Source organism: Chanos chanos, chromosome 14, assembly GCF_902362185.1.
Source record: "Chanos chanos chromosome 14, fChaCha1.1, whole genome shotgun sequence".
Taxonomy (NCBI): Eukaryota; Metazoa; Chordata; class Actinopteri; order Gonorynchiformes; family Chanidae; genus Chanos; species Chanos chanos.
Window position 1 is genome coordinate 17,785,530 of NC_044508.1, and position 25,845 is coordinate 17,811,374.

The 25,845-nt window shown below is 43.7% G+C and overlaps 1 protein-coding gene across 2 annotated transcripts; it reads left to right on the forward strand.

Annotated features, from left to right (window-relative positions):
• The first annotated feature begins 4,780 nt into the window (after nucleotides 1-4,780).
• ect2 (epithelial cell transforming 2) lies at nucleotides 4,781-25,075 on the forward strand. 2 transcript variants are annotated; one of them, XM_030791646.1, is made up of 23 exons: nucleotides 4,781-4,913; nucleotides 5,065-5,144; nucleotides 7,760-7,942; nucleotides 8,868-8,957; nucleotides 9,046-9,153; nucleotides 10,519-10,592; nucleotides 11,258-11,388; nucleotides 11,793-11,908; nucleotides 12,217-12,279; nucleotides 12,545-12,767; nucleotides 13,861-13,985; nucleotides 14,618-14,737; nucleotides 14,840-14,908; nucleotides 15,015-15,125; nucleotides 16,192-16,288; nucleotides 16,659-16,740; nucleotides 16,852-16,930; nucleotides 17,744-17,863; nucleotides 19,180-19,318; nucleotides 20,349-20,503; nucleotides 21,269-21,376; nucleotides 21,991-22,131; nucleotides 24,986-25,075. In XM_030791646.1, exons 1-23 carry the CDS (start codon nucleotides 4,781-4,783, stop codon nucleotides 25,073-25,075), a joined length of 2,637 nt encoding a protein of 878 aa, XP_030647506.1. The 2 variants fall into 2 exon arrangements, with proteins under 2 accessions (XP_030647506.1, XP_030647507.1); XM_030791647.1 differs by having other exon boundaries at nucleotides 12,545-12,699; nucleotides 13,868-13,985.
• The last annotated feature ends 770 nt before the right edge of the window (nucleotides 25,076-25,845 follow it).

Genomic DNA, 25,845 nt, shown 5'->3' on the forward strand with positions numbered 1-25,845 from the left:
ATGTTTTCTTTTGTTTTTTTTTGTTTTTTTTTTGCTTTGACCCTGTAGGCCACCTACACCTGAACACTACACAGCTTAAGCAAAGGCTTACAAAAAAGAAAAGAAAAGAAAAGAAAAGAAAAGAAAAGCATTGCAGAAGAAGTGTAGGTGACTTCTGTTTGCTGCTACGCCCAGCCCAGCCACGCTGACAGACGCCCAGCGCTATAGACCTGAAGAGTTACAAGCGCTCTGAATATCTTTGGCCTTTTGCACCCTTGTTCTCTGCACCAGTGGCTGATGTTGCTCAACAAATGACGCAGGCAGTGAGCTGTCATGTCCTCTGAAGGGACGGAAATCTATCATTTGAACTTGTCCTCAGTGCTTTCATTAAGCTTCTCTGCTTTGCCTTTGCAGTGAACGCTCTGACATTGTGAATGGAACATTCTGAGAGCGAAATGGAACATGAAGGACCATGAGAAAACTGGAATGCATGCTAAATGGAACGGGATTATCAAATAGGCTAAAAAACGGTTTCTTGTCGGGGATCTGTTGAATACTTCAAGGCCCTGAGCAAGTGTCTAGAGACTGTATTGTCCTGCTGACTTTGCAAGTGGATTTTTTCGAGTTTACCAGATTTTTTTTTTGAAGTATATGACATTTAAATGAAAGTCTCAAACAATATTTCGATTCTATGGATCATAAACACAGCACTTTTTAATGAAATAAGAACCTAAAATCTGTGTAATGCAAGATATTATATACTCTTTTATATGTTTGACATATTTTAATTGTGTAACTACTTTGTAAATGTTTATTTTCAGTTTGATCATTGTAAAACTGTGTCGTTTAAAATATTGACATATATTGCTCTTGTATGCGCTGATCTCAAATACTTTTACGGACTGGTTTTGGAAAAAAAAGAAAAAAAGATTATCATTGCAACAGCACCTTATTCTGTCGAATATTTAAGGAAGGGTTAAGTATTTGCTCTGAACAGTATTCCATTAATCCTCTTATATTTTAGAGTCTTATCAGTGTAGCACAGCAAGTCCAACTGTACTGTAAGGATTTCATGGGACACTGTGGCTTTGAAGCACTGCCTTGTTAGAATGTTTTTAAGGGTCTCGTTTTTATATTAATGTAAACAGAATCCAACACACACTACCCTGGGAAGAAGATCAGATGAAAGAATTGTTACTGAAACTGTCATTGTACTGTATTCTCAAATACAAGAGAATATTTCACTTCTTATTCTATTAAAAATAACATTCAAAACCTCAGTACTCGGTAATGGTATATTGTATATTATAGTCATGGTTATATTGAATTGTCTATCTATCTATATCTATATCTAATCTCTCTCTCTCTCTACATACATACATATATATGTGTATGTGTGTGTGTATATATATATATCTATATACATATACATATATATACACACACACACACATATATATATATATATGTATAGGCTTGAAATGTGTGTATGTCCACTTAGCATCTGTAGAAAAGTAACCAAACGTTGAATGATAGTTTGGTTTATAAAGCCCTCTAAGGGCTGTGATACGTCATCAATCTGTAATCTTTTTTCTGTTCAGAAAAGAGCAAGAAGACAGAAGTGAATAAGATGGCCCAACACCCAGTTAAACGTGTCTCATTGCTAACTGGTATCATACTTAGAAGAAAATCTCAGTCATGAACGTTTTTCGCTGTTTAATTCTGATTTATTGCTATATGTTAATAGATGAAAATGTTTTTAAAGAGCTAAATGACCTAAAGAATTTACCATTCTTTGTTGACAAAGTCAGTGCGGAGACAAATGAGAATTACCACTCAAAGAAGCTCTATTTTTAATCAGACCATAAAATACATTGACAATAAAAGCTAGCATTCATGACTTTTCCTTTTGTTGGTGATCAACGTTCTTTCAGTTATGGCAATGTGGAGCCAGTATATCATTATAATTCTCCTGCCAACCCATCTCTGCACTCTCAAGAATAGAAAAAAAAAAGCCATTAACGTTGAACTTAAAACATAATATATTCCCTCTGTTGGTGTCTGGCACAAACTTTTTGTCTGTGAAGATGAAATCATATTTCAAAGGCAAGCGTATTAAAAAGGTTTTTCACATTTTGGAGGTTTGATGCGTAGGCGACATTGATCATGTGGAAACACAGTTTGGCTCAAAACAATCTGACATGGTATTATTTCATATTAACTTACCCCTTGATTTACACAAAGGACCGCAGCAAAACCAGAGACCTGTCCTTCTCACGGTATTTAGGGAGAGTGAATCAATCACCAGCTTTCAGATGGTAAATTCCAATGTATTCAATGATAACTAAGATAGTTTGAGTGAGCTTATATGTTTTTTGTTCAAGGCCTTGTGAAATCTTTTTGAAGTGAATTTAATAAATGTGATTACATTTCTGGTATCAAACTTTAACTATGCTGTCCCTGTATAAAGGACATTTGTAACTTCATAAGCTTTATATTCTTAGGGGTACGGATTGTAATTTCTTTTTTTTTTTTTGTTCAGTTCCATCTCATTATTGTCTTATGCTTTTATTGATTGGAAAGCAGTGTTCTGTAGGATATATGCATAGCCTTGAGGTAAATAGTGTGCACTCAATACTTATTCAGGGGGAAAAAAAAGCAAAGCGACTCTTTCAGAGCTAAAAAATGTCACAAACGTTAAACCGCTGGGTCTCTTTGAGTCTTTCATCTAACTTTGGAGGACAGAGCAACTAATGATTACGATATGCGGTTCACATGAGGTTGAAAATGTTCTGCACTTCGATTTACACCAAAAAAGAAGGCAATATGAAACACACACGAGGAATCCGTAACTTTTTACCATCACCAGATCAAAACTAGAAAATTATCCAGTAGCCTTCCAAAATTTGTGTGTGTGTGTGTGTGTGGTGGCTGGCGGGATTCATATTGGCCAAGTAAACATTTAGTCTATGTCAATCAATCATTCCTGAGGAGACTGTGGTTTAGGGGTAAGGAGGGAGGGGGCATGGCTTGCTTCATTGAGCTTTGTTCTACAGAGACTGTCTTTCAAGCTCCAGAGAGGGGGAGAAAAGGAGAGACGGAGCTGGCACAAAGAGCAGAAGAGATGTGACAGGCATGCAGAGACCAGTGGCTAAAAAGAAAGAGAGAGAGAGAGAGAGAGAGAGAGAGAGAGAGAGAGAAGAAAAAAAGAGACTAGCGCATATCACTTTGTCCTTCAAGCTAGGCGCAGGTTTCCAGAGGCGCCTCTGAAGGCACCATCACTACCCCGACAGCGGCAAGCACAGATGGGGGGTGAATTCATCATGAGCCTTTGCCCCTTAAACAAACTCCCATCGATGGCACTAGGGAGTCAGGGGCAGAACAAAGAAGGAGACTTCTAAGAGAGTCTCTCATTTGAAAAAAAAAAAAAAAAGTTATTCTCTTAACATTAAACATAGACAGTGGATTCAAAGACCTATTTTACACACACACACACACACACACACACACACACACACACACAGTTTAAATTACAGACGGTCACTTCAGTTGCATACACAACCACCGATCAGCTTTAGAATTATAGCAAAATTGGTAGGCAACGCGATGAAATGCACCTAATCATAAATTCGCTTGCAAGTTCAGGCCTACCCTGAACTGAATTATTGATTATTTACGCGTACATTCAGTAAGGAAAATTACTTGAACATAAAAATATCTTCAATTAGTGCAAGCTAAAATGCTCTGAAACCTGTATTGGAGCAACAGAGGGTAAGAAACTGCAGATAAGTTCAGCAGACTTGACAGCTGTTTGACTAGCCTGCGAGACACTGCGAAAGTTTGTTGGTCTTTCTGTATGACCTCATCACCTGCATAGGGCGCATTGCGTTGCAGTTTGAATTCAACAGCCAATTAGGTGGGTTGGACATGACTACTTCCGCCAAACGTGCCGTTGTCAGCCAATCACTACGAGTCTCGTCTGTTTGCCTAACATTTTGAATTCAGATAATTCAGATAGAGTTGACTGCCATACTACAATGTTACGAAGATGGGGTTTACAGCTGAAGAAGTCTGTAGGAAAATATAACTTATTTTAAATACAGACGGTGGCACGAAGACAGGGATTTCCACGTTTATTTACAGCGGAATGTTTTGATTCTCAATTCCGTTTTCATAATTGCAGTTAGTAGCGAAAGACAGTGTCTGTCTGTCAGGCTTAAGCTAGTTGGTTAGCTGGTCGTCTAGCCAGCGAGGTCAATCAGCTTATTGTACGTTTTTGTAAACTTCACCAAGGAACGGCTTCCACTACTACTTAATATCCTGCGAATATCGGTAAGACGTCCTGTTCGAAATGTTCATGTTTTGCATGCCAGGCGGCTGATATGGATCTTTGTTTTAAACTAACATTGAATTCACTGCTAACAAACATTGTAGCCACCCAGTTTATCTTGCTTTTTCAAACTAATTGCTTAGCTGTCATTTGCAAAGGAATTTACATTCCTGGTCAGTTAGCTTTCTGAACTTAGCTAACGTTAGCTAATGTATGTGTTTTTGTTCGTTTTCATAATTCAACTAAATACCCCAATTTGACCTGTTGTTCGAATCATTTTAATCAAGCTCCTTCTATATGAGTTAACGGAACCTCTGACGAGGAGTTTAACACGTTTCAGTGTTTTAAAAATAATGGGGCATCTGACAGACTGTTTTTTTTTCTCTCTTTCACTCTTTTCTTCACTTTTGGAAGTCGTTCAACTTGTGATTGCTTTGAGAGTACTGGGTCACCACCCCTTGTCACCCTGCCATGGCTGACAGCAGCATACTTACATTGGGGACAGCCCGTAGCCTGCTCGTGGACTCGTCTGTATACGACTCCAGACTGGCTGAGACCTCCAAGGAGAACACATTCGTGGGTCTGGCGACAGATGACGCTGAGGGTAAATGAGGATGCCCTCTTGGCTCAATCAGTCAGATATCAAGTGCTTTCCCTTAAGACTAAGCACTGTACCTCTGTATAACTCAATTTAACAAAAGAGGTCCTTTCCTTTGAGATTCACCTTGCCTCTGGTCTTTTGAATTTTCTTTCAGAAATGCTTCCCAGAGTTGAGACCAGAGTTGTGCTGGTAGGAGAAGCGAGTGACAACGCAGAGCTGGTGAAAGCACTTCAGGTAGAGTACCACTGTAATCTGTGTCGATGAATTGAATTCTATCCAGATTATCAGTTCAGTGGTTTAGGTATTAATGGTTTGTTGAAAGGGGGGACATGTGTTTTTACATGGTCTCAAGATAACATACAGGTCCTTGCTGAATAAAATGAAATATGTTATTTTTCTTATTCTGGTAATAAGGATTGTAATGTTAACACTGTTCACTAAAAAAACTTATGTTGAGGTACGTCTCCTTTTAGTATCAGTCATCTGTGAGGTGCACCTGTTAATAGGTTTGTATATCTGCATAGACAGGTTAGAGAAATCAGTCCACAGTGTACAGGCATAATGGGTTGTCCTAAATATGCCAGCACTCTGAGAGTGGAATGAAATCAAGTATCTGCACAAAATAAAGGGTTTTCTAATGTGTTTACAGCTAGAGGCTGATGGAGTTGTTTACAAGCACACATTCACAGCCATGTTTCCTGTTTGCCTGTGGAAATGACAGTGTATTCTCCATATTTCTTCATTAACGTAAAGTGTAACTGTATGTTTTTCCTCAGTCGTTTTTCTTGGAGAGGAGAGGTGGTGAAAAAAATAACTAATCAGGCACAGAGAATTTGTTTTCTCACAGTCAGGTGCTGATTGTAACAGAAGGAGCTAACTGGACTGTAGTTTTAGTACTGCTCCCTTAAAATTTAACATGTGTCTCCAGCATTATATGCACATTTGAAGTCTCTTCTTATAATTGGGGGGGGGGGGGGGCTGAAAGGCAGATGTGTGATTTTCAGTGTGACGTGCTGCCCAGGTCTTTGTCCTTGCTCTGCCTGACCTGGAAGTCATGTGAAAGAAGCCCATTGGTCAGAAAAGGTCTGCTTTCTGCCACTCTGCAGTAATGGCAGATCCACCGAGCAGACGGCTTAATCGGGACATGAACTTCTGCAGCGTGAATTGGGCCAGACAAAAGAAAAAAAAAGCTCTCATCGCTTTGAACTTCTGTTAATTTAGCAGAACTTTCCTCCTGGATTGTGCTTGACATTTGTTTGAAGTCCCTGCCTCCTGGGTCTTGCCCCACCCCCTTCCTGCGTTTGGGCGTTTTGTCATCTGCAGCCCCTTTGCCAGGTTGACGTCAATGCTTCATTTTTACAGGGCGTGAGAGTAATGGAAGTCCCGGTGGTAAAGATTAAAGGGGGTGAACCCGGCTCCGAGACGGGCGAAAAATTGATCAAATCTATAGTGACTATGGTATGTGTCCAAAGATTTGAGGAGGGGTTTTTGCATGTTTTAATTCACACGAGGGGATTCGTTTTGCATGAGCCACGATGCCAAGATGGCTGGTGTGACCTCACAGACCCTGCCCTTGCAGTTCACTGGTAACCCTTGGTGTTCCCTAACAGGACAATTCTAACCGTGTGCTCTAACCTGATTCTCTGTTTGTCAGTCTCTGTCTCTTAATATGGGTTTTGGTCTCTGATTGGGCTGGGCTTTGTACCATGATGATCACCTATAGAATCAGGGATGACTGTGAGTTACATGTCAAATCTTAAGACCTGAGTGTAGTTTGGAACCCTATTTACAGTCTAAAATCCTGTGTAGAGTTTTCTGACTTGACCAGCATTCCTTAATACAGTGCAGTTAACGTGCAACATCTTTTTCAGCATCCTAACTTAATAATGTGCTTGGAGCACAGGTTGAGCAGGCCATCAGAAACAGCTCTCATTGTATTAAGCTGATGTCTCAGTGGGTTTTAGACTGTGAAAAGGTTGCCTCATGGGCAGCGTTGTGTAAATCTGTTAAGGTCGTTAAGTAAGATTAAAACTATTCTTTAAGTTTAGCGTTTTGTGCTCGGAGCGCAGAGTACAGTAAGCACAGTGGGCCAGCTGCAGCTCTGGCATGTAAGGAATGACAGATATGTTTGTCGAGATTCCCTCGCATCGTTTTGTGAAAAACGGTTCAGTAAGAGATCCTCATTCTGACCATGCCTATGTCTGTGTCTGTGTGTGTGTGTGTCTGTGTGTGTGTGTGTGTGTGTGTGTGTGTGTGTGTGTGTGTTTCACAATGCTGCAGATTCACATGAGGTCCTATCCTTTTGTGTCTTTCTGCCTAATGTACACTCTGACAAACAGGTCTGTCGCCTCTTTCTAACCTGCAGTAACGTCTGTTTGTCAACGTTTCTCGCGCTGGACAGAGACGCACCTTCAAAGTGTCCTGATGCAAATAATACACACAGTAATACAGACCTGTATGAATGGGCAACATCTGAACTAATGCAGTGATATTGGTGTAGACTATATAATATTTTCAGGGCTTTATTATTTTTCCCCAGTGAATGTTCCCAGATAAATTCTCAAGCTGTCAGACCCAGGGTAGGTCTGTTTAAGAAAGATAAGTACAGGTATATGGTACTGAGTCACTGTTTTCCCCCCTGTTTCAGCCAGAGGTCGTGTTAGTGTGAGTGGTACTTAGTGGAAATAGGCACTGGAACCATTGTGTCAGGGCACTGGACTGGACTAGTCAATCATGCATAATGTGTGTATGATGCATCAGGTCAGCTTTATGGGTGAGACACTCCAGAGTGTAGCATCTTCAACCGTCAATCCCTAACTATTGCTGACGGCCACTTTCCATACGTTTAGGACATAAACGCACCTTACATAAAGACGGACAACGTCAGGGAGTTTGGCGACGGGGAAAACGCTGAGTTCGAGACGGTGTTTGTGCTGAACGATTTCCAGTCTCCAGACTACAACTACCTTTACAAGAACGACAACCGCATCCTGGGCCCCCCTGTGGTGCTTCACTGTTCGAGCAATAAGGAGGTAAGTCCTGGAACAGGGCATCCGCGGAGCAGTTTAGAGCCCGGGCGTCTCACTCTAAGAGCCCAGACCCCCTGGATTTTCCCCTCCACAGCTGAACATTAGAGTTTCTAACTGCTTCAGTCTGGTTTCACCACCGCCCGCTGCAGGGAGTGGAGTAGGACACAGTGAAAAAGAATCGGTGCCGAGTTAAAAGGATTTATGCTTGACTTTTGTTTGTTCCCCGCGACTTGGAGAGGGGAGGAGGGAAAGAAAAAAAACAAAACGTTTCCCGGTTATCTCGGTGGAGACAGAGCACCTGTTTGGTTTGCTCAGATTACAGCGTAAGATGAACATACGGCCGAGCGGCAGATCACTGCATCACTCGCCGTGCCCAGATTAGCGCTGATATACAGAGAAATGCTTTAAAAAGTAGGACAAGGACGGACTCTGCTCCCGCTGCTTTAGAGATACCGGCAGAACATTACAAGATGAGAAATGAGGTGGTGTTTTTCCTGCATTAAAGATGTTTTGTTTAGAGGTGTTTTCGCTTTAAGATATCGCTCAGTTTGAAAACTGTTTTTAAAACAGGATAGATTTAAAAAAAAAATCCATATGTGTTTGTGCAAAAGTATTTCAGTTGTATAACGTGTGTAATTTCTGCAACCTTGTGATTTGATCTTACAAGCATTATGCGCTGTCAAACATCACTGCATTCTCTCACCTTCTCTCTCTCTCTCTCTCTCTCTCTCTCTCCCTTTCTCTCTCTCTCTTTCTCTTTCTCTTTCTCTCTCTCTCTTTCTCTCTTTCTCTCTTTCTCTCTCTCTCTTTCTCTCTTTCTCTCTTTCTCTCTCTCTCTCTCTCTTTCTCTCTCTCTTTCTCTCTTTCTCTTTCTCTTTCTCTCTCTCTCTCTCTCCCCCTCTCTCTCTTTATCTCTCTCTTTCTCTAGCCTCTACCTTTCTCGTCCCGTCCTCTCTACTCCACCACCATGCTGAACTTGGCTCTGTGCTTCACAGGCTTTCGCAAGAAAGAGGAAGTGGTAAGTTGAGAATGATTGGACATCTGTTAGTCATTGACATCTTGCACTGCAGCTGATTGGTCCATTCAAATGTTCGTTTGTTCCACAGGTAAACCTGGTCAACCTGGTCCATCACATGGGAGGGACCATCCGCAAAGACTTCAGCGCCAAAGTCACACACCTCATTGCTCATTCAACACATGGAGAGAAGTACAGGGTCTGTATTAAGACCCACACATTCAGTCCCATTTAATCTTTCACACAGCTGAGAAATACATAAATAAATTCAAAAGTTCTTTTTAAAATATGAAAAAAAATGAATATGGGTATAATGCATCTAATCCCTCCAGTTGTTTATCTACATTAAAATTAAAATGGGACTAAGAATGGAAAGAAACCATCCTTAAAGTTTGACAGTATAATTATTAATTGTTTTCATTGTGTTACCACGCTGGGAAGTCTTCATAGTCTGTTTTGAACTTTTTTTTTGTCTTTTTTTTTGTTCCCTTGTTGTGATAGTGATTTTTCTAGCATTTTCTTGATTAGCCAACACTCTTGCCCATTTGGTATTGATATGAGCTGATCACATGGTTTTGAGCAGTTATGCACTGCTCATAAACCACGCTAAGCCCTCTACTGTAGTTTCCCCCGGGTGTGTGTGTGTGTGTGTCACCGCGCGTGTGTGTGTGTGTGTGTGTGTGTGTGTGTGGTGGGGGGGGGGGTTGCTTTTTCTCTTCAGAGAGATTTAACAAATCACTGTGAGGCGTTCGTTTTGGTGGATTCACTCGCTTTCACTTTTTGGAATCTAATCAACCCTGTCTCACAAAACTCAAAAGACTCAGATCTTCTCCATGCTCTGCTACACCAGCAGCTCGCTCAAATGTGCCTCGTTTTTTTTTTTTTTCTCCCCATTTTTTTTTGTTTTGCATTTGGCAACACATGCCTACACAGACGGACTGTGAATGACTAAAATAACCTATGTTTCATATGCGCACTTGCCTCCCTCCTGACTGTGGATGTGAAGATGAAGAATCCATTTGCACCCTTTACGTGGGCGTAATGCATCTAATTACCGCTGTTGTTTATGTAGATTAAAAACAGCAAAGGAAAAAAAAAAAGATAATCTGTTATCATTCAACTGTATAACTGCGCTGTATTTGAGTGGCTGTATTTTTTTTTTTTTTTCTCAGCATAATGTTCAGGGTGAGAATGTTGATTATCACAAGGTCAGGAGGGATCAGTAGATATTTATAAATGGGAGGCATTGTCTGGTCTCTGATCTCCAACTCACACTCTCACTGTAAGTGAGAAGTCTGGCTCGCTCTCCAGGCTGATGTTGAAACGCGTGATTGGTTCTTTTCTTTTTTTTTTTTCCTTTCTTTCTTTTTTGGGAGATCATGATTTGATTGTACACGTGCATGTTTAAAGCAGCTTGCACAGAAGAGAGGCTGCTCACTTAGTCTTAACCATACGCTGAATGCATATTTAGAACCCCTGCTGTGAGGCGTGTGCGTGTGTGTGTGTGTGTGTGTGTGTGTGTGACGCGACCTGACTCAGTGTGCTCTTGTGTCTGTTGCTCTAGCTGGCTGTGTGTATGGGTACCCCCATCCTCACCCCACAGTGGATCCATAGAGCCTGGGAGCACAGAGATGACATGTGAGTGTGTGTGGAGGTTAATGGTGCCCCTCGCTCAACACAAACACGTTTCATACGAAAAAATATGGGCTCTCTTACAAGCTGCTTTTAGATTAGTGCCATATCTGTAACTTACATAAGCAGAGTGAAAAAAGATGGTGAATCAGAGAAATTGGAACAAAATCAGATAGCGGACTTTCTAAAATTATAAGAGAAAGCCTTTGGCCCCGCGTTTTAAGGTGAATTAACCGTCAGCAGCTTCAATAATCCTGTGTCTTTGGACATTTTCTTTGAATTGTCAGGGGTAAGGGAAAGACAGTGCACTTGTTGATAATCATTATACACAAGGGCTGCATTTCCTTAAAATTCTAGGTCTGTAAATTGACTGCTTAAGGCGAGGGCCATTTTCTACTACAAATATCCTATGACATCATTGTAAGGCCTGAAGAGGTTTACTTATATATATTAGAATTGCCCAAATTAGCTATCAAAGCGAGGGTCATTTTCTACCTCAAATGTCCTGTGACATCATTGTAAGGCTTTAAGAGGTTTACTTACATATATTAGAATAACCCAGATTATCTCTCAGAAAGCGTGGCTTCTAAATTTTCATCTGTGTTTACCTTAATGAAATGCTGTAGTGTTTTATTTCAGCTACAGTTTTTGATGGCTCTGTTCCTTTCCAGTAATTTCCATGCCGGCGATGAAGAATTCCGCTCAGAATTCAAAGTCCCCCCGTTTCAGGACTGTGTTCTGAGTTTCTTGGGTTTCTCTGAGGAGGACAAAGCCAACATGGAGGAGAGGACAGTAAAGCATGGTACTTTATTCCAGAGCCTCAGACAAGGACAAATGGTTTCTATAGTATGGCAAGTTACAAACTGTGTGCTGTGTGTATGAAAGCATATATAGAAAATATTTTGATACCTGCTGTTTCAAATGCAGCAACCCCTTTCACTCGATGCTGTAAAGGTTTGGCGTGAAAATAGTTTTGTTTTTGTTTTCTGATGTGTTTTCACGATCGACTCAAGCACGCTGAAATATAATTTTCTGGAACACCTTAAAAAATGTTCCCAGATTCATTTTTTCCTCCCTTTTTTTTTTTTTTTTTTTTTTTTTTTGTGGCATTCTTTTTTGAGCTAAATCTCTAAGGCTTTCTCTCCCCTCTCACTGACTGTCTCTCTCTCTCTCTCTCTCTCTTTTGCTCCGTCTCTGTCTCTGCAGGTGGTCGGTACCTTGAGGCCGGAGATGAGAAGTGCACCCACATGGTGGTGGAGGAGAACTCCATTAAAGAGCTCCCCTTTGTACCATCCAAGAGATTATACGTTGTGAAACAGGAGGTGAGAGAAAGAGACAGACAGGGAGGGACAGCTGAACTCAAGACCCTTTGCTTATTCCTTTCAAAGACAGGGTAAAAAAAAAAAAACCCAACAACAACAACACAAAAAAAAAAACCCCAGATTGGCAGAGAAAAACTGCCTGAGAGTTCCAGAGAGGTCTCACAGAGACTAACATAGACAATCCAGCCTTTCTCCTGTCTCTGTAGAATTAGCCTACTCTCCACAAGTGCTGGTCACAATAGTTTCACTTTGATCAGTGTTAGACGTTTGGGATATTGATCAATGCTTTGTCTCTGTCTCTCTGTCAGTGGTTTTGGGGGAGTATTCAGATGGATGCTCGGGCAGGAGAATCGATGTATTTGTATGAGAAGGTAAGGCAGACGTGTTTACTGGGCATTGCTGCAGCCGAATGTTTATGTGCAGGATAGACTTTCTCACCAGTAAATGATTTGATATCTAAATATCAAGTGTCAGACACTGTGACCCACCGTTATTGCCATTGATCGCGGAGTCACTTTCGCTCACTCGCCACCATCATTTGTGAACGTGTTGGAATAGTCTCTCTTCGTAGCTGGCTCATCGTTCCGTTGCCGTGTCTAATATATTTTCCCCCTCGCCTCTCCTCTCCTGTTGTAGCCGGAGAGCCCGGTCATGAAGAAGGCCGTCTCCCTGCTGTCTCTCAGCACGCCCAACAGCAACCGAAAACGCCGACGTCTCCGTGAGACCTTGGCCCAGCTCACCAAGGAGACGGAGATCTCGCCCTTTCCCCCTCGCAAGAGGCCGTCTGCAGAGCACTCTCTCTCCATGGGCTCCCTCCTGGATATCTCCAACACCCCAGAGACCTGCAAAGCCATGGGAGGTAGGAGTGCGCACGTGAGCGAGAGAGAGTGAGCCGAAGAAAGAGAGAGAGAGAGGAGGCACCCTGTGTCCACCCATCTTCAGTTTTACCCAGTTGTTGAAACGCAGTCCAGTCTAAAGCCAGTTAGGCCCACCCCACGTTAGATATTCAGCTGTATGCATGTTAAGTCACCAGCCAAACTTCAAGTCAAAGATTGGGCCACATCTGCTCTCCTGTCTGACCGCATATTGAAGCGTACTGAGTGAGTTCTCTCTTTCAGAGTGTAGCGTAGAACGCAGGGATAGGAAAGAAAGGATGAGGCAGAAGAAGGAAAGGAGGAGTAGCAGAGAGAGGAGAAGGAGGAGTAGAGCAGATGGACCCTGGCACCTCCATTGTGCCAGCTCTCCTCAGGGGGAGGGGTTCTCCCTGGATTCGTCTGTGGAGGGCGTGTTTGTGTACGGCCTTCGGAGTGAGGACGGGACTGCAGGTGATGAGCATCTGAAAGGGCCAATGAGGGTTGAGCTTTTTCAGCAGCTTGGTAAAAGAGAGTGTAATGTACAGAATCAGCATAAAGTCATTTAAGGATATGTGGCTGTATGCAAAGTTAAATAAGCTTGATCCAGTATGTTTTGAGAGGATTCAAACGCTTAAGACTTTAAAGATTCAAACACAGGAAAGCTGTGTGTGTGTGTGTGTGTGTGTGTGTGAGAGTGTGTGTGTGTGACCAGTGCCTGTAGCCCGAGAAGACAAAGTTTTGAATGTTCACTCTTATTCAGCAGGTCTAATTTGTACAGTAAAAAGATGGATTTGAAACGGATTTGAGTTTAGGTTCAGTCAAGGTCTGTCAGTGTGCCTCTGAAGTACATTGTGTTTGACACTCTCTCTTCAGTGTGACCGGGTTTCATTTCTTTATCCAACTTCTTCTTAGACCCCAGAGTCCATAAATTTCAATATATATCAGCTAGTACAAAAAAAAAAAATCCCCATGAAATTAAATGCATTTCTTTTGTGGTGGTGAAGAATGACAAAAAAAGAAAAAAAAAAAGAGAGAGACATGTTTTCTGAGAAGCGTTATCTCCGTGTTCACCTCTGCTTATCTGGCCGCTCCTCTCAGAGAACAGCAGGCCCTCCAAAAGCTCCACGCCAGCCCTGCCCAAGCAGTCCGCCCGATGGCAGGTCTCAAAGGAACTATACCAGACCGAGAGCAACTACGTGGACATCCTCGCTACGGTCCTGCAGGTCTGCGCTCTCTCTCTCTCTTGCTGTCTCACACACACACACACACACACACACACACACTACAGGACTGCTGAGTTCTGTCAGGTCTCTTATCAGTGTGTCCCAGCTCCTCAAACTATTGGGGGGGAAAATTAATTAGACTGGAGCCCCAGTGCTAGAATCAGCAGGGCTTCCACAGGGCCCACTCACCTGTGGCACAGCACCTGGACCACACACACACACACACACACATTGAGTTTGTGCACGCACGTGTACAGCTGCTTTATCAGATGAGCACCAAGACTCGGTGTGAGGCCTAGCGTGAAGTCGACGAAAGCCGTCGACCTCAGAGAGGTTGCTTATTTGTTCCATTTTTCCAAACAAAAAAAAAAAATAAATAAGCAGAGTTCCTTTTTAACGGAATGGCTGTATGTTCAGTCACACTGATTTATTCACTGATCACGCACTGTCTTTAATCTGCCCGGATCATTTTCTCCTTTAAAAACATTTTTGTTGTGCTTTTCCAGTGAGCAGAACACGGCCTGTTTATGAAGACGTACCAAGTAGTCTGTTCCAGAGAATTTGTTGTGTTGGTTTTAGGTTTGCGGGGAGTTGAGTTTTGAGAGTTTCACCATTAACTCCTGCCGTTTCAGCTCTTCAAGTTGCCGTTGGAGAAGGAGGGCCAGGTCGGGGGGCCAATTCTGGCTCAAGAGGAGATCAAAACCATTTTTGGCAGCATCCCAGACATCTATGAGGTTCACACCAGGATAAAAGTGCGTAGGCGTAGCCACGGAAGCATAGAGACGAAATCAGCAAACACCCAGTGTGGGGAGAGTGAAAATGCCTGTTTTAATCCCGTCTCCTCTCCCTGACAGGCTGATCTGGAGGAGCTGGTGATGAACTGGTCCGAGGATAAAAGTGTGGGAGACATCATTCTGAAATATGTGAGTGTGAAGAGGCTTCGTGATGATAATGTGTTCTGATTGCTTGTCCCGCATTGGCGCTGTGGTGGCTGGTGGTACTGACACGTGTCTCTCTGATGTGCCATAGTCTGGAGAGCTGGTAAAGGCGTACCCTCCGTTTGTGAACTTTTTTGAGATGAGTAAAGAGACCATAGTGAGGTGTGAGAAACAGAAACCCAGGTTCCACGCTTTTCTAAAGGTACACCCACATGTGTGCGTGAGGTCTTCTGTGTGCTTGTGTGTGTGTGTGTGTGTGTGTGTGTGTGTGGAGTTGAATGGGTGTGTATGTGGGCTTGAGTGGGTGTGTGTGTGTGGGGAGTAGGATGGGTGTGTGTGTGTGTGTGTGTGTGGAGTTGAATGGGTGTGTATGTGGCCTTGGGGGTGTGTGTGTGTGTGGAGTTGGATGTGTGTGTGTATGTGGGCTTGGTTGGGTGTGTGTCAGTGTGTATGCAGCTGGATGGGAATGTTTGATGGGGAGGTGGGAGTATGTGTGTGGGAGTTTTGTGAATGTCTTTGTGTGTCTGTTGATGTGTATTTTGTGTATCAGTGCCTAATTGCACGACTGTGTCAGAGGAAGAGTATGTGTGTGTTTATGTGGAGAGTAAGTGTGAGGCAGTGCGTCAGGAAGAGTGTGTGAGTGTTTATGTGGAGAGTAAGTGTAAGGCAGTGTGTGAGTGTTTATGTGGAGAGTAAGTGTGAGGCAGTGTGTCAGGAAGAGTGTGTGAGTGTTTATGTGGAGAGTAAGTGTGAGGCAGTGTGTCAGGAAGAGTGTGTGAGTGTTTATGTGGAGAGTAAGTGTGAGGCAGTGTGTCAGGAAGAGTGTGTGAGGGTTTATGTGGAGAGTAAGTGTGAGGCAGTGTGTCAGGAAGAGTGTGTGAGTGTTTATGTGGAGAGTAAGTGTGAGGCAGTGTGTTAGAGGAAGAGTGTGTGAGTGTTTATGTGGAGAGTAAGTGTGAGGCAGTGTGTGAGTGTTTATGTGGAGAGTAAGTGTGAGGCAGTGTGTTAGAGGAAGAATGTGTGAGTGTTTATGTGGAGAGTAAGTGTGAGGCAGTGTGTGAGTGTTTATGTGGAGAGTAAGTGTGAGGCAATGTGTGAGTGTTTATGTGGAGAGTAAGTGTGAGGCAGTGTGTGAGTGTTTATGTGGAGAGTAAGTGTGAGGCAATGTGTGAGTGTTTATGTGGAGAGTAAGTGTGAGGCAGTGTGTGAGTGTTTATGTGGAGCTCCTCTGCATTCCTCCCTGCATTTTATTATCCTCTCCTCTTCAGATCAATCAGGCAAAGCCAGAGTGTGGGAGGCAGACACTGGTGGAGCTGCTCATTCGCCCTGTTCAGAGACTGCCCAGTGTGGCTCTTCTGCTCAACGGTAGCACACACACACACACACACACACATGCACACACCAGCCAGAGATACACAGACTCTCTTTCACTATAACTTACATAAGGTTAACATAAGCTTATATAAGAAGGTTCTCTCAGGACCTGATAACAGTCTCAAGTAATATTTCCATATGAAAAAGGAATGTGTATTCAGTTAGCAGTTTTCAGTGTATAATCAGCTTTTTATGCTCACCGGTTTTGTAATGTTTTGGGTTTGTGAATTGTCATGCTGTGAAGTCGAGCCGGAAGCCACACATTTGTATGACTCAGCTGTTCGTGTGTGTAGAGTCGTTACTCATTACAGAATGTGGACACTGTTAATGCAGAAACGTTGAATAAATTCATGTGTCTTAGACATAAGGAAACACACCTCTGATGATAACCCAGACAAAGTGACTCTGGAAAAAGCCATTGAGTCTCTCAAAGAAGTCATGACGTGAGTAACTCTGAACTCACTCACAGCTAATTCTTTTTTTGTTTCATTTGGTAAAGTTTCCGTTTTTTTTTGACAAACCGCCGACACATTTTTCCCTTTTTTATCAACCAGTCACATAAACGAGGACAAACGGAAAACGGAGGGTCAGAAACAGATCTTTGACGTGGTCTATGAAGTGGACGGCTGCCCTGTAAGATGTTTTGTGCAGTTTGCCATGTGCGACCGCCTTGTTCGGTCATTTTGTCTCAGAACTCAGTTCAGCTCAGCACAGTTAATCTGTCTTTTTCCCCCTCTCTCTCTCTCTCTCTCTCTCCACTCTACTCATAAAAGACAGACTTATTAAACACTAAACGCCAAGACCCCCTCCTTCTCTGGCACAGTTTAGTGTCTAGACAGAAATTATTGCTAAAACCTTGTTTTTTGGGGGTGTGCTTTTCCTTGGCTAGATAATCGGGTAGAATGGAAATGCTTTTTCACTGGCTTAAGTGCTACTCTTGTGCCTTAGTACTAAATATATGAGTGAATGGCTTTAGATAATCAGGTTTTTTGTGTGTGTGTGTGTGTGTGTGTGTGTGTGTGTTTGGTTGGGGATAATATGATCTAGCTTTGATGAGGGGGAAAAATGACAAGTGAAGAGCATGTAAAGAGCCAAGTCATAGGTTGGCCATGTTTGTGCCATTACAACACCCGTCTGATTGGATAATCAAAAATCTACTCTTTCCCATTTCAAGGGTCTCCGTGTTTTTTCTTTATTTAGGAGCAAATGCAGCAATTTGTGTTTGTGCGTAGTTTGTGTGTGTTTGTGTGTAGGTGTGTGTGTTTTGGAGACACAAGCAGCTTTGTGTGTGTTATTAACTCTGTGTCTGTATTTTGTGTGAGCAATATATATATGCGTGTGTATATAGGGTCCATGCTTGGCCATGTGTGTTTGTGTAACTGTGTGTGTGTGTGTGTGTGTGTGTGTAGAGTAAGACTGACACTCTGTGCCCTGGTGCTGTCGCAGGCCAACCTGCTGTCGTCTCACCGGAGCCTGGTGCTGCGTGTGGAGACCATCGCCCTGGGGGACAAGCCCTGCGACCGCGGGGAACACGTCACGCTCTTCCTCTTCAATGACTGCTTGGAGGTGAGGTTGCTATGCAACACTGACTAATCAAACGAGACATCAGAGGGAGGGTTTTCAGCGGTTGGCTTTTAAATGTTAAGAGTGAAGAAGCATAATTATTACAAATTAGAAGTCAGATTTAGTCACTGAAATAGACAAGCGTTATGTTTCTGAAGTCACACTGGGTGCATTTTTCAGATAAATAAACTTATTGATGTATGTGAATGATCACATGTGCATTGGGTAAAAAGACTCGCGAGGCACTAAGGAACAGTGTAGGAATCCTCCCTTTTGATGATAAATAGTTAAATACCCTTTCTCTACCTGACTCATAAGGACACATTTCATTTGGGTTTTGACTTTTATATCATCTGGTATTTTAGTCATTCAGTCCATTTTCGGTTTTCCTACTTTACCTTTGGCTGGTGTTTAATACTCATATCTTTTCATCTGTCTGGCTTTCACAAGGTCGTTCTCTCTCTCTCCCTCTCTCTCGCCTCTCTCTCTCTCTCTCTTTCTCTCAACTTCCTTCGAGGTTAACGCCGTCTTCAGAAACTCGACTGTTCAATCAACTCCTCCTCTCCCCCTCCTCCTCTCCTCCTCATCGTTTAGCTTTATTCACTTCCTTCTTTTTCCTCCCCTTCATCTGAGAATTGGATGGACTTTGAGATGTGAAAAGTGCACATTCAGTTTGCGGGTAGCCGCGCTTTTTTTTTTTTTTTTCTCTTTTTTTTTTGGCTAAGGGAGAGAAGAGATGAATTATTTATGGGTATGCAATCTATCGTTGCTGACACAGCTTCTGTGCTCTGTCCTAATTAACGAGGGTGGGAGGGCCAGCGATAGAATGGGTCTGAGCTATCTGGAGCCCAGGCAGCGTGTGCTCTCCTGTTTGTACAGCGTGGCTGCCTGCCTTAGTAATGAACGTCAGGGAGAGGTGGGCTTTCTCTCCTCAATTATTCATTGATGAACTCTTCTGTATGCATATCTCTCCTTCCTCCTTCTCTCGCACCCTCCCTCCCTCTCTCTCCTTCTCTCTCTCTTTCTCTCTCTCTCTCTCCCTCTCTCTATATCTCCCTCCCTCCCTCTCTCTCTCTCTCTATCTCTATCTCATTGTCTTGTTGTTTCTCGTGTCATCAGGTGTGGTCCAACTTGGCCCTGTCCAGTTTAAGAGTCATTAATGAGCCAAAGCACTTACCTCCATTCACAGCTCTGTCGATTCGTCACACTGACCGATGCTACGCTCGCAGACGCAAACACAGAAACACGGAAAGGCATGTCACATGCAAATGTTAACTCTCCCTGCGTGTGTGTCTTTGTGTGTGCGCGTGCGTGTGCAGATTGCCAGGAAGAGGCATAAAGTGATCAGTACGTTTAAGAGTCCGCTGGGACAGACACGGCCGCCAGCACAGCTCAAACACATAGCCCTCATGCCCCTGTCTCAGATCAGGAGGGTTCTGGACCTGCAGGACACGGAGGGTAACATCCCGCACACACACACACACACACACACACAGTCTCACGCACCTGTGTTCATGGTCGGACGTTAGTCATTGGTCACTCATATGGCTGTTCCGTTGTTTCCCCAAACACATGCACCTTCTCTCTAATAACTCAGCCCTCAAGTTGATTCCATGGCAAGATTTTGGAACAAAGACCATTTGAAGTGTCTGGTTCATTTGCTGAGGACAGGATGTAATTGTGGAGAAAGAATCCTCTAAACCTTACAAAGAGAATGTTACCTCAGATGGTTTTGAATGGGGGGGGGGGGTTCTTTTGAAAGCTTCTCCCAGGGTCTTTCATGAGTGGCTTTTTTCATGTGGCTTTTTAATTATTTTTTATATAAATGCTTAATAGTCCTTATTATGGAGAAATATTTGAGAAATATCAGACCAGATCCATCAGTCTGCCCTACTTTTCCTTTTATGGAGGAAGCAAGAGTGGACACTTGAATCACAAAACGTCCTGTTCCTCCCACATACATTTTGAGACTCTTTTATGTTTGGATTGAGCCGCCAGGTTCTGCGTTTTGCAAACTTTAATTTCGTTTGAGTAGCTCATTAGACAAGACCTCATTTTGGATTGGATCAGGGATATCAGGTCTGTATTGCTTTGACTGACTCACAAACGCTGTCCATAAATGTAAAGCTCCGTCTGTAAGATTGGACGTATTTCTCATCCAAACCGATTGTTTCTGATTACAGCCGGTCATTTTACTGTCGTCACGATCTGACAGCTTCATCCACGTGGGCTTCCTTCCTAATCCCTGTCAACATTTCAAAGCAGCAATATGTGAAAATGTTCCCATTCCAGTCCAACACTGGCTTAGAGCTGGCTGTCATTCTTCCCCATCTGTCCATATTAACCGTAGCATTAGCGTTAGAGCTAAAATGTCCTCCTCTATCACTTGTATGCTCTGCATCTTCCCACTCTGATTTGTGTTCATTGCATTCCACCCCCACCCCCCTTTCTCCACCCCCACCCCCCTTTCCTGGGTGTACATGTCCAGAGTGCCAGAATGCTTTCGCCCTGGTGGTGCACCCCCCGACGGAACAAGAAAACTTGCTCTTCAGCTTCCAGCTAACAGCCGAAGACACGCCCAAATCCACCTGGCTGAAGACGCTGTGCCGTCAAGTGGCCAACACGATCTGCAGAGCCGACGCGGTAAGAGACCCATCCGCTGGCTTCTCCATCCACTCACCTATCGCTCTCTCTGTCTCCCTGCCCTGCCCTCAAATGACCCATCCCTCCCCCACTCCCCTCCGCCCAGCAGACAATTAGAGCTAGCTACCGTGCGCTGAAGCGCAATTATTTATTTTATTAGCCCCTTCTCGTTTTTTTATTACGCCAACAAATTACGCGGCCACGTCAGGGCCCTGTTCGGGCCTTGCTTTAATCCTATTAGATTGTTCGCAGTGGTTAAGCTGGGAGACAGATTAATGTAATTAGGAGCAGAATTGTACTTGAACTTTAACTCGCAGGACTACGGATGAGTTTATCGGACCAGCTGCGGTTCTGCAGACACCCCAGCCCATCCGTGATGTAGCACCACAGGCTCAGAACCTGCCAAGCGGCCGTGCATAATTGGCTTCTACAGACGCATGTGGATATTTCTCTTTATAATGAAAAAACAAGCTTCCCCAATCCCCTGGAGCTGACTGCTAGTGTCAAGCAGAGCTTCCTGTAATGTGTCCACTAGATGGCAGTGTTTGCTATGTGTTTTTCCTCCCCCATCAGCCACTCACTCTCTCACACACTCTCTCTCTCTCTCTCTCTCTCTCGCTCCCTCTCTCTCTCTGGCTCCCTCTCTCTCTTTTTGAATACCAACTAGTATTAGCTAATTAAAAAAGACGAACAGTGATGCTTCACACGCTCTGTATTTTGACAAAGGTCTACATGTCTCGTCATTTATTCTTTATTTTAAAACAGGAGGATCTGATTCAGTGCACTGATCCGGATTCTGTTCAAGTCAGTACCAAGGACATGGACAGCACCCTGAGCAGGGCCTCCCGCGCCATCAAGAAGACCTCAAAGAAGGTAGGAGTGTACCACGTGACACCTGTCTGTCACGCACACACACATGCACACTCATTCACTCTCTCACACAGTCTGACTCACACACACATACAGTCACACCGTCTCACTCACCCACACACACACACACTCTCTCACACAGTCTCCCTCACACGCGCACACACACACACACACACACACACACATACGCCCACTCACTTTCTCTCTGACACACATGCACGCCCACTCACTCTCACGCGCACACACACACGCGCACACGCACGCGCACACACACACACGCACACAGGCATGCTGGTCATTTGCACAATAATGAATTTAAAAGACACATTGTGCCGTAAGTGACTCAAACTAGTACGTAATTATCTGAGCCTTAGTCCTAACATTAAAGACAATGTGCAAAGTCACAGAACTAAACACATTAAGTTACTTTATCACTGTTATAAACATGTGTCTCCTCTGACCTACATGATGTAAATGCCCATTAAACCCAGCAGAACACACTCAGAGGATTGCTGCGGAGTGATCTGGAGGCTAGACTAATTGTGTTTGTAATGCGTGTCTGTGTGTGTGTGTGTGTGTGTGTGTGTGTGTGTGTGTGCACGTGCGCGTGTTTGCAGGTCACTAGAGCGTTTTCTTTCACTAAAACCCCAAAGCGCGTGATCCAGAGAGCATTCATGGCCAGCAGTACCCCAGATGACAAGAGCCCTGGACAAGGCTCTGAACACATGGCCCGCATGGCCAGTACCTCCACCCTGGCTGTAAGTCGCTCGCTCACTCTCTCTCCCCTTTCCTCAGTTTCCTTCCTTCTTTCTCTTGATTTTCAACTGTCTGTTCACTCATCCTCTGCTATCATTGTCCATTAGCACAGTCTGTATGTACATAGTCTTAATGTATATGTATGTAGTCTAATGTAAATCACGTGGCCTTAGCTTGGGAATACCATGATAACTTATCCTGGTATTAGGTACACACGGATCATACGGATCGATCACGTCTTTCCATCTATGAATGCCATTTCCATTAAGTTGGCTTACAGAAGGACATATAGCTATACACGCTTTATCAAACAAAGTTTATTTTTTTGGCGACAGTTTCTCATATATAACATTTTAGATAACAATGGGTTTTTTTTTTTGGTAGTAAAAGTGTGTAATTTGGTTGAAGATTGTTTTTGTTTCTCTCTTTTTTTCTTTTCTTTTCTTACTTTTTCTTCTTTTTACAGAAAATGGTTTGTAGTTGCAAGACACTTTTTTAACCTTATGAAACTTTCAGGGTGGATGTTAGGGAAGCCACGGTTTATGTTTTTTCAGTTGAGTGCTGTCCCTAGATGTTCTTTTCGCTTTCAGCGTTTCTCCTTGGTGTTTTTTTTTTTTTTTTCTCTCACGTCTCGGTAATGTGTCGTCTTCGATACCCCTCTGCCTTTCAACACACAGGGCTCCTTTCCTTTCCTTTCTTAGCTCCTCCTAGATCTTTCATTGTGAAGAGAAGAGGGTGAATCATCCTAGTGTTAACTGTGTGACAGAGCGTGGAGCCACAAGAGGTTACCCTGCAGTGCCAGCTCTAGACTCAAAGGAAAGATAGCTAAATGCACCATGCAGGGCCGGAGGATGACAATGCTTAACTCTCTTTATTCATCCTCTCATCCCTCCCTCCTTCTCTGAGGAGGAGGGGGGGGCGCACGTTTGTGTCTCCAGATGTCTCGTTCAGCCTCCACCTTCAGCCTCAGCGGCTCCACCAAGAACGCTGTGGTGCAGCGCTCCAACTCTCTGGACCACGCCCCGCGCCCTCGCGTCCCCGTCGTTGTCCGACCCGCTTGTTCCTCTGAAAACGGCCCCCCTGCCGACCCCAGCCCCGCCCAGGCCCAGGCCCAGGCCCAACCCAAACCCCCTCCCTCGGCCCGCCCTGCGGCCCCGCCTGCGGCGCCCACTCCTTCACCGGGTCCGTGCCAGAAGCTGCTGGTGTCCTGCGTTCAGAGCAAAGCACCGGGCACCCCCCGCAGAGAGACGCTCCTGTAGAACCCCCCCCCCACCCCATAATGTGAGCACAGCACTTCTGGCTCTCTAATGCACTAACTTTTCAATGGGAACTGGTGGTGACACCCAACACACTAACCCCCCGTCCCCTATCCCCAACACTCACTGGCTGGGCTTTGGTGACACTCATATTCTCTTTAATCTACAGAGAAGTTCCCTTTTAATACTAATTTCTGAACTGGATTTGCCTTTTCAATCGTAGCGGTGGAATATGTTGATTGAGGGCAAAGTTGGGGCGAATCTAGTGGCGCGTGTGTTTAATGCTAATGTTTCATTAGCCGCGGCGAAGAGCTATATTAGAAGCCTCATTCGTCCATTTGTAACTGTCATGCTAGCGTCCATCCACGAACCCATTGATCTATGACAGCCAAAGCCAGAGTGATGACAGTAATATCAAATGTTCCTCCACTAAATTAGTCCAATAAAGCCACATCTGCCGGGGGAACTGACTTTAATATTAGCCGTGCGACATCGCACCTCTGCTGGCAATGCATCACGCGGCATTAGAGCGAAAACGGCCTTCTGGGTTCAGCAGGCTCGTCTCCCGCCACCGCTATTGATCCAAAGGCCAGCTCCAGGCTCATTAAGAGGCTTTCGTAAGAGGCATTTGCCTTTGTCACTGCTGTGTGAATGTGTGTCTGCAAAGAGAGACACAGAGAGAGAGAGAGAGACAGCGAGAGCATGTCTGGTGTGGTGCTCATGGATACATCAAAAGCAGGTGGGATGGGGTGGGGGTGGGGAGATAAATTGGTTGCCTATTCCAGCCAACCTCTTTCTTACCCTTGCATTTCCATGTAGAATTAAAAGGGAAGAATATATTTTGTGTGTGTGTGTGTGTGTCTGCATTAAGTGTGTTCTCAGAAGAAGTGGGGGGCACTTAATGAGGTTCAAATGTGTGTGTGTGTTTGAGCGCGTTGTCAGCGGAGGGACCTTGCACGGCCGTCTGTGTGCCTGATTGTTTACACATTGTCTTTCACCTCCACCTCTGCAGTCACTCCAGAAACATATAATCAAGGCTTTCTGCTCAATAGATCCCATTAAAAGAGCTGAATGCCAGAGGGCAGGGAGAAAAGACCCCTTTTTGTCAAACTAAATAAATATGGGCATGATAATACAGAAAAATGCTTTTTATTGCCTTCAGTGGTTTCAGCTGTTTGGCTCGCAGGAGATGAAATTGCAAATTGAGAGACGTGTCACTCACTTGATTAGTTCGTTGTCCACCGTCAATCCAAACGCTGGGACGGTACTAAAAGCAATGTCTGGAGGGGTAATTAAATGTGACAGGTACGTATAAAACATCCAGGCCCCTTTTACCAAAGCAGCTCCGTAGAGACCTGTCCTGCCTGTTTGACTGCTTATTTTCCCGCTTCTCAGGCTCGTGCAGGGTTCTTCCCGCGCGCAACACGCATTAAAAAAAATGATTTCAAAAAGCACACGCACATTTTGCGGTTATGGACAAATAATCAATCGTATGAAGCTTGACTGTGTCCGGGTTACCTAATGGAGTCTTTTTGTGTGTGTGTGTGTGTGTGTGTGCGCGTGTGCATGTTTGTCTGTAAATGTGATTTGTTTTCTCTAGGCCATCCATTCTCCGTCTCTGGTCAACCTCTCTTCAGCGTTTGAGAGAAAATACCACACCTTCAGTCGGTCTACCACACACCTCATATAACCCCCCCCCCCCTCAGCCCAGACGTCTGCTCTTTCCTCTCCTGCCTCTCCTAAGCTTGTTACCACGGTACGGCACAGTCTCTTGCCATCCTAATCTTCCAGTTTTGATTTCCGAGCGAGGCTCTTTGACTTGATAAATGAAGGATTGCTTTTGGAATAAGTGTTATCGTCGCTTTGTTTAGATCAAAACGGTTGGTCACCTTCAACTAACAAATAATCATTTAATAACTGACATTTCCTAGAGGGATAGATTTTCGTGTACTTATTAACATTTTATTTCGGGGGTAAAAAAAAAAAAAAAAGCCTATAGCAGTCACTGTACTTTTCCAGCTTTTATAAAGCTATCACCACTTTTAATACAAACAGATGAGAATGGGAGCAGCGGTAGCGCCGGCTGTCGTCCATTTTAAAGTGATTTTGCGTCTCATGTGTTTGCGTGACCTGTTCTGAAAAGGGCTACACAGTAGCGATGCTACTTATAGATAGATAATAGAGTTTTGTATTTATTCTCAAAAAAGCTATATAAATAGTATATATATACATTCTGTCACTGTCTCTTGATTTTTTTTTTCCTATTTAAGTGTATATCTTGTCTTTCTTTCCCTTTCTTTTCTGTTTGAAATGATGTCTTACTTATTCATTCTCTCTCTCTTATTTCTGGGTTTACCTTTACTTTTTACTTATTCTGTCGCCTCGGAATCTCAGGCACTTGTCCATCTATGTGTACAGTTGTTGTCAGTTTCTTTTGTTGTTGTTATTTTTTTTTTTTTA

Excerpts from the sequence above, each read along its gene's own strand:
- ect2 (XM_030791646.1), top strand. The coding sequence starts at position 4,781 with ATGGCTGACAGCAGCATACTTACATTGGGGACAGCCCGTAGCCTGCTC. Across the intron at positions 7,943-8,867 it reads ACTGTTCGAGCAATAAGGAG|CCTCTACCTTTCTCGTCCCG; the intron begins GTAAGTCCTGGA and ends CTCTTTCTCTAG. Across the intron at positions 16,741-16,851 it reads TCTCTCAAAGAAGTCATGAC|TCACATAAACGAGGACAAAC; the intron begins GTGAGTAACTCT and ends TTTATCAACCAG.